At 44.7% G+C, this 19,229-nt stretch overlaps 1 protein-coding gene across 3 annotated transcripts in view; it reads right to left on the bottom strand.

The window, feature by feature from the left end:
- Window positions 1-19,229, bottom strand: part of Mcad (Medium-chain acyl-CoA dehydrogenase) — a 74,582-nt gene that overhangs the window by 35,875 nt on the left and 19,478 nt on the right. For all 3 annotated transcript variants that reach the window (XR_010856085.1, XM_067121093.1, XM_067121091.1), the window contains exon 4: window positions 4,025-4,171. Coding sequence is in view for 2 of the 3 variants with exons in the window: in XM_067121093.1 (XP_066977194.1) it covers window positions 4,025-4,171 (147 nt within the window). In the remaining variant the exon portion in view is untranslated. The remainder of the gene's footprint in view (window positions 1-4,024; window positions 4,172-19,229) is intronic.

Raw genomic sequence — 19,229 nt, 5'->3', positions numbered from 1 at the left:
ATTTGAAAACTGAACACAAGGATGTACTTTGAGTAGTCACTATCTATGTACAAATTAGACACTTGCATTTAGCTGGAATGAGCAGATTGACAAAGGTTGAGCCAAACATTGGATTACAGAAATCTCCATGTAAAAAACATTTCATATCAAAGTAGGATAATCTTTGCTCGTTTGTGAATTGGTTATTATAGCCTGACCTATGAATCGTGGATGAACACCCAACATGACCAAATTCTCAAATGTAGATACGTTATTCAATCCTGAAAGTAAAACAACCTTTTTGTCCTGCTATTGTCATTATTTTAACAGACTGCAGATGATATATCTTGGAAACAAACAAGAAAATTTGTCAACATCTTAAATGTTCTCATTTTTCCATTTATTAAGTTTTTCAGGGGCTGCAACTAGCCAATGAGGTATGTAACCTGATGCACTTTTCTAGTCCAGGCTTGAAGTAAACAATGAAAATAAGAAAAAAAGTAAGGATAGTCTCAATCACAGACAAAGCAACAGACCTGCCTATTACAACAACAAATGTTATAAGTGGAAAAAAATAAGAAGCATACAAAGAATTTCATAGCCTAGCAGTAGTAGAAGAAAAGTACAGTAAGTCACTGAACCTTGCAATCTGAGAATTACTAATTTCCAGCCCTAATGTGGGAAGAGGCACCTTGGTGGGTGTTACAAAGCAACCCAAGAAAAGGAAGAAATGTCTCGAGTGAAAGTGAACAGTGACCAAAATAGTAACTGTAGGAAAGAGAAAATGTGAGAGAGGAGCCACCTTGCAGCTGAATGATAGGTGATCAAGAGATGAGTGAAACTGAAAGCACTGGTCAAACTAATTTAATCCTATTGAGGAGGGAGACAAAAGAAGCACCTCATTAATAAGAGCAAAAGGTAGATTTAGCCACTTGAACCCTCCACGAAAACTTGAAGCAACTTGGGCAGCCACATGAAGTGAGTAGTTTCATTAAATTTTTATAAAAATATTATCTGAAGAAACAGATGTAATAGAGAATAGGAAAAAGAGCAGAATTGGTCTTACTGGCACTGGGTTTGATCAAGTTATGGGATCCCCATTCAGGGAGCTCACATGATCTGAGTTAATAAATCATAATGTAATAATTCAAGTTGTGTGTGTGTGATTAGCAGAGGGTTAGGAAGTGCATGAAACAAATGGGAGGCAGAATAATTTCATCAGGATGAACACCACATACAAGAGGCAGACTTAAGACAATCCATGATAAAAAAGAAGGAAAACAGTAGGTGAGAAAACAGAACCTTGAGAACACCACTTGAGACAGGGATGGGGAGAATAGCTGATCCATCAATAAGAACAGATACAAGGCAATCTGATAAAAAGCAGAAAATGATATTTTTATGATAAAATAAGGTTTTACTTATACTTATCTGGTAGTTACATATAGCTGACGTCAGAGACGACAGCTATATGTAACAACCAGGTAAGTTCTATAAGTAAAAATAACCTTTAAGAGAGATTCACTGTGGCCATAAGCAGGGAGTTAGACTAACAAAGCAATATATACAATTCTACCAAATACCTGGAAGACATCCAGGGAAAACAAATGACTCTCCAAAGTGCTGCAAGGAAAATGACCATTCAAGGGAAAAAAAAAAGAAAAAAAAAAAGGTCTATTACAGGGGTACATGCATGAAAGTAAATTTTTCACCATAAATAGTTAAGTATTACTTACATATGTACAGTATATGCATATGACTGAGACTGGAGTAGATAAACCTGTTCTTGTGGAACAACAATATAAATTTACACTCATATGAACCTGTATTACACAGCACAAGCAATGAACATTACTTTTAATGCTGGCATACAAATCAAGGACATGTCCATGTCTTTATAATTTGCCACAGCTGATTAAAATTCTCTCACTGTGATGCAAAGTATAAGATCCTTCCTAGGTGGCAGGAAATCTGACTTGTTCCTTTCTCTGCCAATAGTCTGCCTGTGATGTTTTTTTTTTTTTCTGGAAACCTCAGCAAAGTGACTGGCAAAAATATCTGCAGAAACTTGAGGATCAACAGCCTTGAAGCTAAAAGTTTTTAGTATTGGGGTTTATGCAATATATCCAGCCCATAGTTTCCTAACTTTTCCATACCAAGGTAAGTGTTCTTGAGTTTATTGTTGTTGGGAATACTAATACCCTTTACATGATTTCCTAATTTCATATCTATGTTGAGCTCTTGTTTTATAATAATAAACTTTGTACTGAACAATCTCGTCCCTTCTATAATGTGTTTTTACTGCTTTCATTGCTAATTGTGCTATTTGACACTCATGATGCTACAGTGGGACAGGTCAGTACACTAATTTTTCTTATCCTTGGAACTTACAAAAGACCTGCTACAAAAACTGTGATGTCAGGCAGCTCTACTGCATCATCTATCACTGAAAACTCCTTACCAACCCCATCTATAGATTTTTTTGTAAATATTTCCCATCAGGCTTTTCCAATATTCTACTTGTGTAGTCTGGGTACAGGAGGACTTTCAGCCTCATTGAAAAAACTGGGAAAGGATCACAGTTACATCAATCATCCATCAACTCCCAACTAAAATCAATCTTTGATGCCTCACACCATCTGGTAAGTTATCAATGTTTGACGAAAAGTTACTTCCTCTCTGATTACTGACTACTCTGCCCCAGAGAGAATGGCAAGAATTCATGGCTCTCAATATTAAAAACAGTGTTGGCAGAAGACTTACTAGCCAGGTGAAACCATAACTGGGTATATAAAAAAATTGTGTACTGTTTGTCAAGAAATACTGTAACAGTGCTGATATTACTTGTAAATAACACTGTACAGGGAATTGACCTATTATTCGTGAATTTTCTGATCTCAAATTCTGAGTCTGCTCAATTGGAGAGAATTGCAGCCATCACTTTGAGAATTCTTCTTCATTTCTAATAATTTTACAAGACTTGTTTGCAATTTCTTCCCACTTAACAATACATAGGTACGGATTTTCAAAGTTACCCTTCATTTTCTTTATTGCTTCAATAAAACAATATGTTCTTCAGTTCTGACTTCCATGAATTTTTCAAAAATACACCTGACACACCTGTCTGAAGTGGCGTGCTATTTAGTTTTCAAAATTAGGACAATTGCTGCACAATTTACATATATCTTGGGCCCACTCTTTTATTTTCTTCATCAAGACATACTCAAGGGCCCATATGCTTGACAAAGAAAACATGGCTGAGGGACAAGAAGTGGTATTTTCAACGTGGTATGGCCATTGGTGAAGCATGGCTGAGGGGATGGATTGTTGGTACAACTTTTATCTGGTGCATTTGGGAGCTTCAGGAGACCAAGTTAAAATAAAAAATGCCTGAAGGTATATTATCACATCTCCCTTATCCATACTTCTTGCCTCTACATTTTGATTTTTAAATATGATTAATTTTTCTTCTAATTTATTCTGGATTAAATGATACTTCTACTGAAACAATGTTTTGAGGTGTAAACCTAGCCAAGTTGCCACTGACTGACTCCATGCTTTTCAATCTACTGCTCCATATGGTGACTGTACCTCAAGTAATTAATGTCCTTTACCCAACTACAATATTTCTGATTTTCTGCCTAAACAATGAACTACCTCCATGTACTTCAAAGATGTCACAATTTTCATCGTCCACTTTGAAATCAGATTTTCTCACAAGATGCAAGCTTAAACTCTCCAAGCATGACTTCTATTTTTTTTTTCCAATCCTCCTTTTCAACATTTCTCCCCTTTGATCCAAACCTTGATTTGGATTTAGATTTGGACTTGCAGGGGTATAAAGGGCCACTGGCAATCAATGAGCCAGTTTTTTCTCTAGTGCCATCCTGTCCAAAGCTGTGCCAATGTAACATCACGTTGTCCTGAGATACTATTGGCAGTTCCAAATTTTCCATTTGCAAAAATGAGAAAAAACATAAAAATAAAAAAGGACTACCTCATAATGAAAATGTATCACTGTGATTTGGTATCAAAACACACTTACCCCAAGGTTATTGGCTTCCATAGCAGTCTGTATTCCAGTACAACCATAGGCTATTTCTTCTGTAACCAAGCAGCCTTCAAAAGTGCCTAATCCTAAACCACCACAGTCAGCAGGAATATGTGGATTCATCAAGCCTAACTCCCAGCCCTGTAAAGAAAGAAGAAAGATGTTTATCAGCACACAAAGCTCTGATCTTCATGAAACAAAAAAAAAAAATTTATACATTATATTTTGTGATTTTTAATATCAACAATCTAAAAACCTATAAAGGAACACCAGTATACTAAGATAGCAGTATGCTACCAAAATACAAAAATTTAATTAAACCTGCAGAAAAACCCAATTAATGAAATATTCTCTGTGCATATGAAATATGAAAGGGGTACCAGAAGCAAAAAAAAAAAAAAAAAAAAAAAAATTACATACAGTTTACTAAGAGACATTTTTCATTATTACCCAAAGGAAAGCTATATTGTAAAACTTAAATTTAAATGATAAAATCCTGAAGACTTCACTGAAATTCCTAATTGTATTGTATTACCATAAATTTTCTAACGAAAAATTTTTAAAACACTCTTACTGCTTCTGACCACAATATCTCTCAATTTTGGGAAATCTTATTCAGCTAGCAGTGACAGCTTGTAGACAATTCACCCTGAAGCAACAGCCATTGTAAAGTAAATGCAGTGACTATGGACACAATCATAAGAATTAGCAACCCACCTGGATGGGAATCCCTTAGGAACAGGGGATCAAGAATTGGACTGGAACCCAATTGGAAAAATGGTAAAGGTAAGAATGGATTTGAAGCTATAAACAAAGGTGTGGTAACTACTTGAATGGGGGTAAATTTGTAACAACTAAGAAAATTGAAGGAGGTGAAATTCCAAGAAGTGATAGAGTATTAGGTCAAAGCGAGAAATAAACGATAAACTTACAAGCTCTCAAGGAAGAAAGAAAGTATTCTACTACTCAGGATACTGATTCAGTCAAATTAACCTCGAGATTTCAAGAAGTAAGGGAAATGATTCACTCAATGCAATGCCACATAAAGCAAAAATTACTTACATGAGCCAAAAAATGGTATTTTCATTATAAAATAAGTTTTTAAATATACTTACCTGGTAGTTACATATATATAGCTTTATCCATTGATTAAATCGTGCAAGGCAGAAATTCAAAATTCAGCGGCAATCGCGATAGATGTTCAGGTGGCCATACCTGAGCGCCCTCTACCAGGTACTTAGAACCATTCCCAATTGTCCTCAGAAATTCCATGCCCCTGTTCTCAGAGGGGAGGAGGGAGGGACCTTTTATATATGTAACTACCAGGTAAGTATATTTAAAAACTTATTTTATAATGAAAATACCATTTTTAAATATCTAACTTCCCTGGTAGTTACATATATATAGCTGATTGACACCATTGGTGGTGGGTTAGAGAACCAAAACACCGTTGGGAATTCGTATAATTACTAAACACTAAATATGATATTTTAATGATAAAATAAGGTTTGTTCATACTTACCTGGCAGATATATATATAGCTGTATTCTCCGAAGGTCCGACAGAATTTCAAATTTCATGGCACACGCAGTGGCCGGTCAGGTGGTTAGTACCCATTCCCGCCGCTGGGAGGCGGTATCAGGAACCATTCCCATTTTCCATTCAGATTTTCATAGTGCCGTTGTCTCCTGAGGGGAGGAGGGTGGGCACTACGAATATATATCTGCCAGGTAAGTATGAACAAACCTTATTTTATCATTAAAATATCATTTTGTTCATGAAACTTACCTGTCAGATATATATATAGCTGAATCGCACCATTGGAGGTGGGCAGAGACAGCATAGGATTGAGAAACAAAACAATGTAGATGATTACACATCTTGGTTCCTTACCTTTTAGCATAGCTGACTTCGTGATTACTGTCACCCAAGTCTGCGTCTGCTTTACTGGAGTTTCAATGAGGTAGAGACCTATAAGGTTGGAGAGTTCCAGACGATCTGTCAACGGGGGCGTGACCACTATGTGCCCAGATCGTAGCCCTCAAGAAGGAAGCAAAGAGACAAAAATAACCACCTGACCTACCAAACATCGTGACTAGTAAAAAACTAAGGAAAGGGAAGACTGCCCCACAGTCTACCCACAACCATAAAAACACAACCAAAAAATTTTAAAAACTATTCCTAACCATACATTAAAGGATAGGATGGGTACTGCCTCCTTCTCCCAAGATCGTACCAGCCGAAACGTAAGGTCCCAATGAACAGCAAGACTCATACACTGTTCTTACGTCCTTTAGGTAATGAGAGGCGAACACAGAATGACTTCTCCAAAAGGTGGCATTCATAATCTCGTTCAGAGCCATGTTCTTTTGAAAGGCTACTGACGTTGCCACAGCCCGAACCTCATGCGCTTTAACTTTCAAAAGTTCGAAGTCACTCTCCTGACAACTCTTATGCGCTTCCTGAATGGTGGACCTCAAGAAGAAAGCCAGCGCATTCTTTGACATGGGGACGTCAGGTCTTCTCACCGAGCACCATAACCTATCCATAAGACCTCTCGACTCTTTTGTCTTGTTCAAGTAGAACTTTAGAGCCCGAACAGGGCATAGCAGTCTTTCTGGTTCCTGACCCAGAATACCCGCCAAACCTTTCAATTCAAAGGACTTGGGCCAGGGGTGAGACGGGTTCTCATTCTTGGCAAGAAACGACGGTTGGAGAGAACACACCGCATCGTCTCCTTTAAAACCAACTGACTTAGATATTGCATGAATCTCACTGATTCTCTTTGCAGTAGCGAGAGCAACTAAAAATAAAGTCTTCTTTGTTAAGTCCCTCAAAGAAGCAGCATGAAGGGGTTCAAAAGGGCTTTGCATCAGGAACTTAAGAACCACGTCCAAGTTCCAAGATGGAACCAAAAACTGAGGCACCTTAGTCGTCTCGAAAAGACCTAATGAGGTCATGGAGGTCCGTATTGTTGGCGATATCTAATCCTCTGTGCCGAAAGACCGCCGACAACATACTCTTATACCCCTTAATAGTAGAGACTGCCAGCTTCGGAACTTCCTAAGGAAAGAAGGAAGTCTGCAATCTGGCTCACAGTGGTCGAGGAAGAGGAAATCCCTCTGCGAGTACACCACTGCCGAAATACGGCCCACTTCGACTGGTAAACTGCGATCGAGGATGTTCTCCTGGCTCTCGCGATCGCTCTTGCCACCTGCTTCGAAAAACCTCTCGCTCTCGCCAGCATTTCGATAGTCTGAACGCAGTCAGACCGAGAGCGGAGAGGTTTTGATGGTATCGTTCGAAGTGGGGCTGTCTGAGTAGATCTGGACGAAGAGGTAACACCCTTGGAAAGTCTACCAGAAGCGACATTACCTCCGGAAACCACTCCTTGTAAGGCCAATACGGAGCGATCAGAGTCATCCTCGTATCTTGCGTTCGGCGCTAACTTCCTGACCACTTCTCCCAGGATCTTGAAGGGAGGGAAAGCGTAAAGGTCCAGACGAGACCAGTCCCAAAGAAGGGCGTCTATTGACACTGCTCCTGGATCCAGGACAGGAGAGCAGTAGAGCGGAAGCCTGTTGTTCTTTGACGTTGCAAACAGGTCTACTAAGGGACGACCCCATAAACCCCACAGTTCTTGGCACACCTCCTGGTTCAGAGTCCACTCTGTCGGGGAGCAGTTGATGACGACGACTTAGCAGGTCCGCTCTCACGTTCTGAACGCCTGCTACGAACCTCGTCAAGATCGTAACGTTCCTGGAACTCGCCCACAACAGGATCTCTTTCGCAAGAAACGAACAGGAATGAGAATGAGTGCCTCCCTGTTTTTTTCAGGTAAGATAGAGCAGTGGTATTGTCCACGTTTACCTGGACTGTGCGACCGGACACTTGATCTTGGAAGAATCGAAGGGCTAGAAAAATCGCCCCTAATTCCTTCATATTGATATGCCAGGTCACCTGTTCCCCTCTCCAGATGCCTGACACTTCTCTCTTGCCCAGTGTTGCTCCCCACCCGACATTGACGCGTCGGAGAACAACACTAGGTCGGGTTCGGAAGGCTGAGAGACACGCCCTCTGAAAGCCTCGAGGATCCAACCACCACCTGAGATGCTCCTTCACTTCGAGGGAAAGTTTGAGAGACAACTCGAGATTTTCCTTGTCTTCCCAGTTGTCTTGCAGGAAGAACTGAAGAGGCCTGAGATGTAGTCTCCCTAGGAAAACAAACTTTTCCAGTGAGGAAATGGTCCCCAGCAGACTCATCCACTCCCTCACGAACACGTTTCTTTCCCTAGGAAGGCCAGGACTTTTTCGTAGCACAGCTGTTGGCGTTCGGGGGCGGAAAAGCCCGAAAAGCCACTGAGTCCATCTGAATCCCCAGATACACGATGGACTGCGTTGAGGTCAGGTGTGACTTTTCGAAGTTGACCAGCAGGCCGAGTTCCTTCGTCAGGTTTAAAGTTGCTTGAAGATCCTCCAGACACCTCTCCCTCGATGGCGCTTTCGAATCAGCCAGTCGTCCAAATAGAGCGACACACGTCGCCTGCCAGATGCAGCCACCTTGCTACATTCCGCATGATGACGGTGAAAATCATGGGAGCTGTGGACAGGCCAAAGCAAAGAGCTCTGAATTGATACACCTTTCCCCTCAAGACGAACCTCAGGAACTTCCTTGACTGAGGATGTATCGATGCGTGGAAGCACGCGTCCTGAAGGTCGAGGGATACCATCCAATCCCCAGGTCTTAAGGCTCCTAGAACAGACTGCGCCGTCTCCATCTTGAAAGTTTCTTTCGCGAAAAGCGGTTCAGGCTGCTGACATCCAGCACAGGTCTCCAACTTCCCGACTGTTTCGGGACCAGGAACAGCCTGTTGTAGAAGCCCGGGGAATTCAGGTCTAAGACCTGTTCTATTGCTCTCTTGACGAGCATTTGCCGCAGCAGGTCGTACAGGATCTCTTGTTTTTCTGGACCGTACGACGGAGAGAGGTCCAAGGGCGAAAGGCTTAAGGGAGGGGGAGAAAGGAAAGGGATCTTGTATCCTTTCTCTAAAACCGAAAGGGACCAACTGTCTGCCCCTCTCACTTTCCAGACTTCGGAAAACGCAAGAAGCCTGGCACCCACCGGTATCTGGAGGAGAATCACATCACTTCTTGCCCCTACCTCTAGCAAGGGCTTTACCTCTCGAGAGGTTCTTTCCTCGAGAAGAAGGCTTTGAGGATGATCCGCACGAAAGGGCTTCTTCATCTTGGGAGAATGTTGACGGTTTGGCGTCGTCGAGTCACACAGGAACCGCAGGGCGCTTTGCGATGACTGAGCCAACAGGTCCTGTGTGGTCTTCTCTTGTAGGCTTGCAGCGATGTCCTTTACCATCGAAGCCGGGAAAAGATGATTGGAAAGGGGAGCAAACAACAGTTCTCCTTTCTGTGCCAAGGAGACGGACTTTCGTGGCGAAACCGCAGAATAGAGACCTCTTCTTGAGCACTCCAGTCGCAAAAACACGAGGCCAATTCGTCCGAACCATCTCAGACCGCCTTGTCCATACAAGACAAGACGCTCAAAAGGTCCGACAAGGAGATCGAGTCCTGACTCGAGACTTAAGGTCCAAAGCTCCAAGACACCAGTCAAGGAAGTTGAAAACTTCTAAAGTCTTGAAAAGGCCCTTCAAAAGATGGTCCATCTCCGAAAGAGTCCAGGGAATCTTGGCCGTCGACAGATGAGACCTCCTACTCGAATCAACGAGAGAGGCGAAGTCTCCTTAGATGAGGAAGGAAGACGTAAAGCCTAAGTCTTCTCCGGTCTCATACCACATCGCCGCTTTTCCCGAGAGTCTTGAAGGGGAAGGGCGAAAGAAGACTTTCCCTTGAGCCTTGCGAGTCCATCCACAAATGGACTTTCTTGAAGGCCCGCTTAGTGGAGAGCGATTTAGTCATCTTCAGAAATCCCGAGCTTTCCTAGACTTAGTAGAAGTCAGTTGAGAAGGAGGGGAGAGAGGTACTGCCGGCAGAAACTTGTCCGAAACAATTCCTTCAACAGCTTGACGAGGATCTGGTAGTCCGGCGACGAGGACTGATCCTTCATCTCATCTTCAGACTCCGAGACCCTGAGTCTATCTCCAACATCGGAAGCGGGGAAGAGCAGAGAGAAGTTGGAGAGGAAACACGCCGCAGGGACCTCTGCTTGGAAGAGGAACTGGCGTGCAAAGCAGCTGGAGAACCAGGAACCACACGAGAGCCGACAGCAACGGCAGGTGGAGCGTCTTGAAGGGAGTCAAAAACGTCCATCGGGGCGTCACGTCTGGCAGCATGACGAGCTTCTTGAGCGTCCAGCCGGGCGTCACGTCTGGCAGCATGACGAACGTCTGGATCGTCCCTTAGAGCGTCACGTCTGGCAGCATGACAAACGTCAGAAGCCTGACGAGCGTCATCAACAAAAAGGTGAACATGACGTCTAGAACGAGAAGGGAGGGGAGGACGTCCTGGGGTGACGTCAAGACGATCCTCCCCAACACCCTCTGGGGACGAGAGTCTAGGGTTCCTTCCACGACGAGCAGGCGAAGCAGACGAAGGTGACGAACGAGGAGCAGGAGAAGGAGACCGCCTAGATCTCTTCACTGGAAGTCTAACATCCTTCCGACGAGGACGGGACCTGGACTCTCTCTGCAATGAACGAGGAGAGTTGCTGCTGCATGGAGGCAATAAGGGTCCTCGTTGGTGACGCCTCTCTCTGGAGAATCACGGAACCTAGAGGCAGAAGGACGAGGGGGCGTCCTAATCCTCTTCTCTTGAGGAGGGAGAGCTCTTGGGGCGCTCAAAAACGTCTTCTTGGGATGACGTCCGGTACTTCTTTTTGGGGGAACGCTCCACAAACTCTGGCGAGGAGCACAGAGTAGGAGAGAGAGGACGTGAAGCGTCCTCCTCCTAAAGCTTCTCTTAAGAGGGCGAGAGTCTATCTGACGGTTCCAACCCCTGCGTGGGGAGGGCGTGTCAGAAGACAGAAGCAGTCCTTCAGGACCCGAACACGAGTTCGAGCCTGGGCAGCCTGGGAAACGTCTTCAGGACCTGCCGAAGGGGCGCCAGACCGGTGGGGTTCCCCGTCACCCTCCTTCGGCTTTCGACATGCTCTCTCCCTGAGTCCTGGGAGTCCAGCAGAGGTCCAGGCCTAGAGGCATGATGGGGCCGGTCTGACGCCCCTCCACTGCACTGGGGGCACTAGTCACTTCACAACACTTATCTTGGAGAGCTGACACCTTAGATTCTAATGCACAAATCGATTCCATCATAGCGGAAAGCATATTAGTCTCCACTGGCACGATCTCAGGGGCAGGAGACAAAACCACAGGGTTAGGATCTAAAGGTACAGGGGAGTTAGGGCCGACATCAACACTTCCATGAAAGAGAAGCACTCCTGGAGGAAGACCTCCTCAGTCGATCACGCTCCAACTTCCTCACATATTTATCATACGCTCTCCATTCATTTTCAGACAAAGAAGCACATTCATCACACCTATCATTCAACATGCATATATGCTTCCTACAGTTAGAACAAATAGTGTGAGGGTCAACCGCAGCTTTCGGCAACCTCACCTTACATTCAGACATCACACACGCACGGTAACTAGCAGAGCTAGACCCAGACATAATGATAATCTAAAGCAAAACCCAAAGAAAAGTCAAAAAAAGCGTATGCCAAAATCTACCGATCCAAAGTCAAAATACCAAAAGACAATGAGATACTCAGTAATTTAGAAAAAGCAAATCCTATGACGGAGGTGCAGACAACAGTTGTTGACAACACCGGCGACAGAGAAAATCTGAATGGAAAATGGGAATGGTTCCTGATACCCGCCTCCCAGCGGCGGGAATGGGTACTAACCACCTGACCGGCCACTGCGTGTGCCGTGAACATAAATAATTTGAAATTCTGTCGGACCTTCGGAGAATACAGCTATATATATATCTGACAGGTAAGTTTCATGAACAAAATTAGCTGTAAACATACTCTGGTTCTTACCTGATAAGGAAGCTGGCTTCATAATTATCCTGCCTCATTCGCCTGCATTCCTTGAGAGACCCAGCGACCCATCCAGGGGGCTGTAGAAAGTCTCTATGGGGCTGTCACACGGTCCTCAACCTTAACATGACTAGACCACCACCCTTGCTATCCTGGCATAGCCATGGACAAAGAGCTGACCACCTGACCCACTAAAATCACTAAATAACACACTCCATAAAACCTAACTTAGACTTGCAACCCCAGACTGTGGAAGGTTGCAACAACCTTCTGAAGACAACCTGTGAGTTCAAATCAAGAAAAAGGCAAGGGTATAATACAAAAAAAAAAAAAGGTTATAGGGTAGAGGCAGTAGTACCCTCTCCAACTACGGCGCCGGAGGCAACGTACAGACCCAGGAACAGCAATCCTCATATTGGGTCTGTACTTCTTTCAGGTAACAATCTGCGAAGATAGATTTGCTTCGCCAAAAGTCGCTTCAAAAATCGATTTCATAGACCTGTTGTGTCTATAAGCCATCGGTCGCCACAGCTCTTACTTCGTGCGCTTTGACTTTGAGGATTGGAAAGCTTTTCTCGTCACATTCTTGGTGAGCTTCCCTTATTAAGTCCTTGATAAAGAACGCCAGTGCATTCTTTGATAAGGGTAACGAAGGTTTCTTCACTGAGCACCAGAGGTGATCTGTCTGACCTCTCATGTTTCTGGTCCTCTGTAGATAAAATTTTAGGGCCCTAACTGGACAAAGGCCTCTCTCTTTTTCCTGTCCTACTAAATGAGACAGCCCTGGTATGGAAAAGATCTGGGCCATGGTTGAGAAGGGTTCTCGTTTTTAGCGAAAACCAAGTTGAAGTGAGCAGACTGCATTTTCCCCATTGAAGCCTACTTTCTTGCTAAAGGCTTGTAGTTCTCCTACCTCTTGGCTGTAGCCAAAGCGACCAGGAAAAGGGTCTTCTTAGTGAGATCCTTCCATGAAGCCTTGTCGAGAGGTTCAAACCTGTTCGAGGTTAAAAATTTTAGGACTACGTCCAAATTCCAAGAGGGGGTCGGGTTGTCCTTCCTCTTAACTGTCTCAAAAGACCTTAAGAGATCCGTGAGGTCCTTGTCTCCCGACATGTCAATATTTCTGTGACGGAAGAGGGGAAGCAAGCATGCTGCGGTATCCCTTGATGGTAGATACTGCTAGGTTTCCTTGGGTTTTCAAATGCAGAAGAAAATCTGCCAGTTGAGTTAGAGAGGTACTGGAAGAGGAAATGTTATTTTTCCTGCACCATTCCCTGAATACGTCCCACTTTGATTGGTACACCTTGAGTGTGGGCGTTCTCCTCGCTCTCGCGATGGCTCTTGCAGCTTCCTTGAAAAGCCCTTCGCTCTTGCCAGTTTTTCGATAGTCGAAAGGCAGTTAGGTTGAGAGCGAGGAGATTTTGATGGTATCTCTCTATATGTGGCTGTCTGAGTAGATCGTTCCGACAAGGTAACGATCTGGGGGTGTCTACTAGCCACTCCATCACCTCCGTGATCCATGGTCTCATGGGCCAAAATGGAGCTATCAGGGTCATGCGGGCGTCGTTCGACTCTCTGAACTTCTTCATGACTCTGTCTAGGATCTTGAATGGAGGAAAAGCGTACATGTCTAGTCCCTCCCAATTCATGAGGAAGGCGTCCACTGCCACTGCTTCCTGGTCTGGGACTGGAGAGCAGTAGACTGGTAACCTCTTCGTTCTCTGTGTCGCAAAGAGGTCTATTGACCAGTTCTCCCCACAGATTCCAAAGCCTGTTGCACACATTGTGATGTAAGGTCCATTCTGTCGTGAGAACCTGTCTTCCTCTGCTGAGAAGATCCGCTCTGACGTTCTTCTCTCCCTCTATGAAGCGGGTGATCAGAGTTAAGTTGTTCGTTTCTGCCCACAGCAGGAGATCTTTGGCTGCCTCGCAAAGGGAAACCGAACGAGTGCCACCCTGTTTCCTGATGTAGGCCAACGCTGTGGTGTTGTCTGCGTTGACCTGTACAATCTTGTTCTGGACCTTCTCCTGAAAGTGGACTAGTGCAAGATGAATGGCCACCAGTTCCTTGACATTTATATGCCATTTCTTCTGATGGTTTTCCCATAGACCTGAGATCTCGCCCTTCCCCAGCGTTGCACCCCATCCCATGTCCGATGCGTCTGAATACAACACTAGGTCGGGGTTCTTTTTGTTGAAGTTCGAGGCCTAATTGAAGTTTTTTGGGGTCGTTCCACCAACTCAAATGATTTTTGATTCCCAGAGGATCGGAATCCACGTCTCCAGATCTTGGCCTCTTTTCCAATAGCTTGACAGATGGAACTGAAGTGGGCGTAGATGTAGTCTTCCCAGGGAGACGAATTGTTCGATCGAGGAGAGGGTCCCCAGCAGACTCATCCACTCCCTCGCCGAACAGGTCCATCTCCCTAGAAAGAGCTTCACCTTTTCTAAGCAATCTAGAATGCGTTTCAGGGCTGGAAAAGCCCGAAAAACCACTGACTGAATCCTCATCCCCAGGAAGATGATGTCCTGTGAAGGCGTTAGCTGCGATTTGGCTAGATTTACTACCAGACCTAATTGTTGCGTCAAATTCATTGTAACTTGTAGATCCTCTAGACACTTTGCTTGCGATCTGGCTCTGATTAGCTGATCGTCCAGGTACATCGAAATCCGTATCCCTTTTAGATGTAACCAGTGAGCTACGTTCGATGCCACTCGAGAGAAAACGTGAGGAGCCGTGCTTAGACCAAAACAAAGTGCTCTGAACTGATAGGTTGTCCCGAGATGCACAAACCTCAGATATTTTCTGTAGTTCGGGTGAATTGGTGCGTGAAAATACGCGTCCTGTAGGTCTCCGAAACCATCCAGTCTTCCTGTCTGGTGCCTGCTAGGACTGGCGCAGATGTCTCCATGGCAAACTTGACTTTGCTTACGTACTTGTTCAGTGGACTTACGTCCAGAACTGGTCTCCAACCCCACGAGTTCTTGGGTACCAGAAAAAGTCTGTTGTAAAAACCCTCTGACGAGAGGTCCTTTACCTCTTCTATTGCTGCTTTTGATAGCATCTGGGTCACCTGTTCTTGAAGAGCTGCTGCTTTGCTCCCCGAGTAAGTAGCTGTCAACTCTAACGGTTCTTGTGAAAGAGGGGGGCTTCCTTAGGAAGGGAATCTTGTATCCTTCCTTCAAAACTTCGACTGTCCATACGTCTGCTCCCCTTTGGCTCCACTCCTGCCAAAAGTGGGATAACCTGGCTCCCACTTGTGTCTGGAGGTTGTTGTGATCATTTCTTGGATTTGGGTTGCTGCTTGGGGTTCTTACGAAGTTGTCCTCCAGCAGCCATTCTCTGACTTCCTCTCGAAAGGGCTGACGCGTAGGAGGAGCTTCCTTGTCCTTCCTGGCTAAAAAGTTTGCCGGAAGAACTTTCCTAGCAGTCCTTGTGATCAGATCTTGCGTTGATTGTTGCGCAAGGGCTGCTGATAAATCCTTAACCAGCTCTGAAGGGAAGAGCTGTTTAGATAAGGGAGCATACAACAGTTCAGATTTCTGAGCTATAGTCACTCCGGAAGACACGAACGAACACAGCATAGCTCGTTTCTTGATAACACCTGCTGTGAAAAGGGCAGAAAGTTCGACCGACCCGTCCCTCACAGCTTTATCGAGACAGGCAATAAGGTGCATTTGCGTGTCATTCTTCTGATCTGAAACCTCTGCAAGAGCTGCAAGAGTCCAGTCCATCAAGCTGAAGACTTCAATAGTTCTGAAGACGCATTTCAGCAAATGATCCAACTCCGAAGTGGACCACAGAACCTTGGCTTTTGTCATGGCTGTTCTCCGTGAAGAGTCAACGAGTCTGGAGAAGTCCCCTTGGGAGGAGGCAGGAACTCCCAAACCGAGAGCTTCCCCAGTCTCGTACCACACGCTGGATCTAGAAGCCAATCTTGTCGGGGAAAGGAAAAAGTTGTCTTTCCTTGTTCCTTCTTCTTCAAAATCCAATCATTCAGTGTCGAAAAGGCTCTCTTCACTGATTTGGCCAACACTGTCTTCTTGAATGAGGAAGACTTCTGGGGTCTACCCATCAAATATTGCGAGGAGGACTCCGAGTGCGGCCTGTTGAAAATCGTTAGGAAATAAGTCCGCCAAAAAGTAAGAAGTCTTTTCAGATCAGCGGCATGAAGAGTTTCTTGAGTTTCCTCTTCGAGATCTCTTCCAAAGGATCCGCTATTTCCGATGTCGAGCGAGAGGGGAAGCGTGTGAATCGTGCTGCTTGCGTGCGTCACGCATCGTCCAACTTGCTGCGAGGGAGCTTCACGATCCTTGTTCCCTCCCGTCACTCGTGCAGCTTGTTGCGGGGAAGCGTCTATGAGCGCTGCAACTTGCTGCGAGTTTGCGTCTTGCTGGCTGTTAGCGTCTTGTTGTTCTGATTCTTGCCTTACCCTCTTCTTGGGTCTGTTGACGTCCTTAGATTCCTTCTTGTGTGTTTCTTCTCTTAGTCCTTGCGACTTGTAAGAGTCAAAAAGAGGCGCAAGGACTGCTGGACTTCCGACAAGAACTTTACTTGAGGTGCCACTTGCTGCTGGGAAACAACTGGAGATGGCACTGCACGAGCTTCCACAACTTCGGAGACTCTAGCTGGGATCTTTTGATGAAGAGGTGGTGGCGCAGCTTGCGACCACGTCCCATTCTGGGGCGGGGAGAAGCGTGAACTGAAGTCATGTATACATCTTCTTCCTCCGACGAGCTATCGTCTTACGCCTTTGTTTAGGCGCAGAAACGCGCCGTCTTCTTCCGACAGGAATCTCTCTGGAGAGCTCCATTTGCTGCAAGAGGGTTGTTGGGCGGGAAGGGGACCTGCGTCTCTTGATAGGTCTAGATTCTTGTGATTGGCGCCAACCACGTCTGGGTCTTGCGTCATCCGAGGAAGACGAACACGTCCTCATCTCGCCTTTCCTGCGGCGAGGGGGAGCGTCCTGGGATGCGTCAACAGGATCGCTCGAGGGCGTCCGCTCGTTGTTCAACGTCTCTCACCTCCCTTAGCCTGTCGACGTTCCTTCTCCCAGGGGTTGGGGAGCATGGAAGAGGTCTAGGGCTAGGAGCGTGACAGACACGAACAGGGCACCCTCCACTGCACTAACACTGTCACGAACTTTTGTTGCAAACTATGCACTGCCCCCCACATCACTTCCCTATCTGAAGAAAGGGATTGCACAGAAACTCCTATGGCTGAAATAGCAGCCATTATATCCTTTAATGACGGATTACTTACTCCCGACTCCGCAGGAGGATCGGGTACTATAACCTTAGGGTTAGGATCAGGAATATTAGTATCAGACAAGTTAGAAAGGACTTGACTATCAGAAGACCTAGCTGAAAGGACACTGGAAGATCTAGCTCTCCTAATTCTGTCCTTTTCCAATCGCCTCACATAGCGATCATACTCTCTCCACTCTTTCTCGGACAAACTTTCACACTCCTTGCATCTATCATCAAATGCACACATGATCTCTGCATTTCTTACAAACTGTGTGGGGATCAAAGAGCAGCCTTGGGAAGCCGGTTCTTGCATCCCCTAACACACATTCTAACAACAGGGTCAGCCATCTTGAAAAGCAAGTACAAAGAACAATTGTAACAGTCAGAAACCGACCAAATAGGCTAACAATGAGAAAAGAAAAATCCAGGGAAAATCCAAAATCAGCGAAAGCCATCAACGAAAACCAAACAAGTAATGGGTACTTCACCAATTGTAGTAAAGCAAACCAAAGTAGAGCGAATTTCCAACGTGTTGATAGAACGATGGCAGGGAATTTCTGAGGACAATTGGGAATGGTTCTAAGTACCTGGTAGAGGGCGCTCAGGTATGGCCACCTGACCATCGACGATTGCCGCGAATTTTGAATTTCTGCCGTGCGCGCGACGAATCGGCGGGATAAAGCTATATATATGTAACTACCAGGGAAGTTAGATATTTAAAAATGGATTTTTTGTAAATCCAATGGAGATTAAATAAGCGGAACAAACTGAAAAGCAAGGAAAAAGACCAATCAGCTATTCTTGATCCAGTGTCTGACACTTGCTGTGAAAAGACAAAGGGCACCATTTTCAAGAGGTCTCCAAATGCTTGACGTAAAGAAAAAAGTTCCAAAAAAGTCAATGGTATCTCGATTCTAAACTAATTCTGGCTGATAAAGATGCACATTTCTATATCTGCTTGAGTTAAAGCAAAGTTACTCAAATTGAAGCGTAAGGTTGGCAGAAAATCAATAAATAAAAATGCGGTATTCTAGCTGGTAAATTATAGATCCAAAATTCATGAGACCCTCAAATGAATGACGCCCACAATTCTCTGAAAGAAAACCAGAATTGAGAGCAGATCCAGTATCTTCTGCAAATTGGATCTAAAAAGAGGATTGAAACTGAAAGGAGCTGGGAGTCATTATCAAGATGGAGCAGGTGATTCTCTGACCTCCTTTAGCCTGCTCTACTTGAATGTTAAAACACCTTGGACCCAGAGGAATGCTGACTTAAGCAGAAGGGATTGATTCCAGATAATGATCAAAACATTCCCTAAAAATATGAACATAGAAGGAATAGAAGGAAGAGCTAGGCTAGAATCAGTCTTAGGTTTAGGTGAAGAATCTCTACTCACAGAGGCCCTACTTTCGGCTCAACCGGCTGCCTTTCTAATCCTATTTTTCTCAAGTCTATTCAGATAAGATTCGAGCACCTTCCATTTACATTCATCCCAGTCCTTGCATTCTGAACATGTATTCTCTCTCTAACACTCCTGTCTCCTACACTTAGTGCACATGGAATGTGCATCATAACAAATCTTAGTATGTCTAGTCTTACAGCCATTGCTACAATAACAACAACTGGAAGCACTAGAATCCGACATAGTTACAGAAGAAAGAATCTAATGTAAAAGACAAAATAAAAAAAGGCAACAGTTTGACATACATAACTGAATACTTCCCAAATTCGGCAAGCAAGCATGAACTGGTAAACTAGGCAGGAATGCAGAGAGCGACAAGCTGTTGGCAGCATAGCATAAAATAGAATGATGCCCCTGGCGGTAAGTCGCTCCTATGCTCCCATTGCAGTGGCAGGGCCTGTTACCACCCGCTTTGCAACTGATGCGTTACCGCAAATTTTGAATTTAGGATGCCATGCAAGCATAATCGTGAGCTA

The sequence above is a fragment of the Macrobrachium rosenbergii genome, chromosome 19 (assembly GCF_040412425.1).
Source record: "Macrobrachium rosenbergii isolate ZJJX-2024 chromosome 19, ASM4041242v1, whole genome shotgun sequence".
Taxonomy (NCBI): Eukaryota; Metazoa; Arthropoda; class Malacostraca; order Decapoda; family Palaemonidae; genus Macrobrachium; species Macrobrachium rosenbergii.
This window is presented reverse-complemented; position numbering and strand designations above follow the sequence as displayed.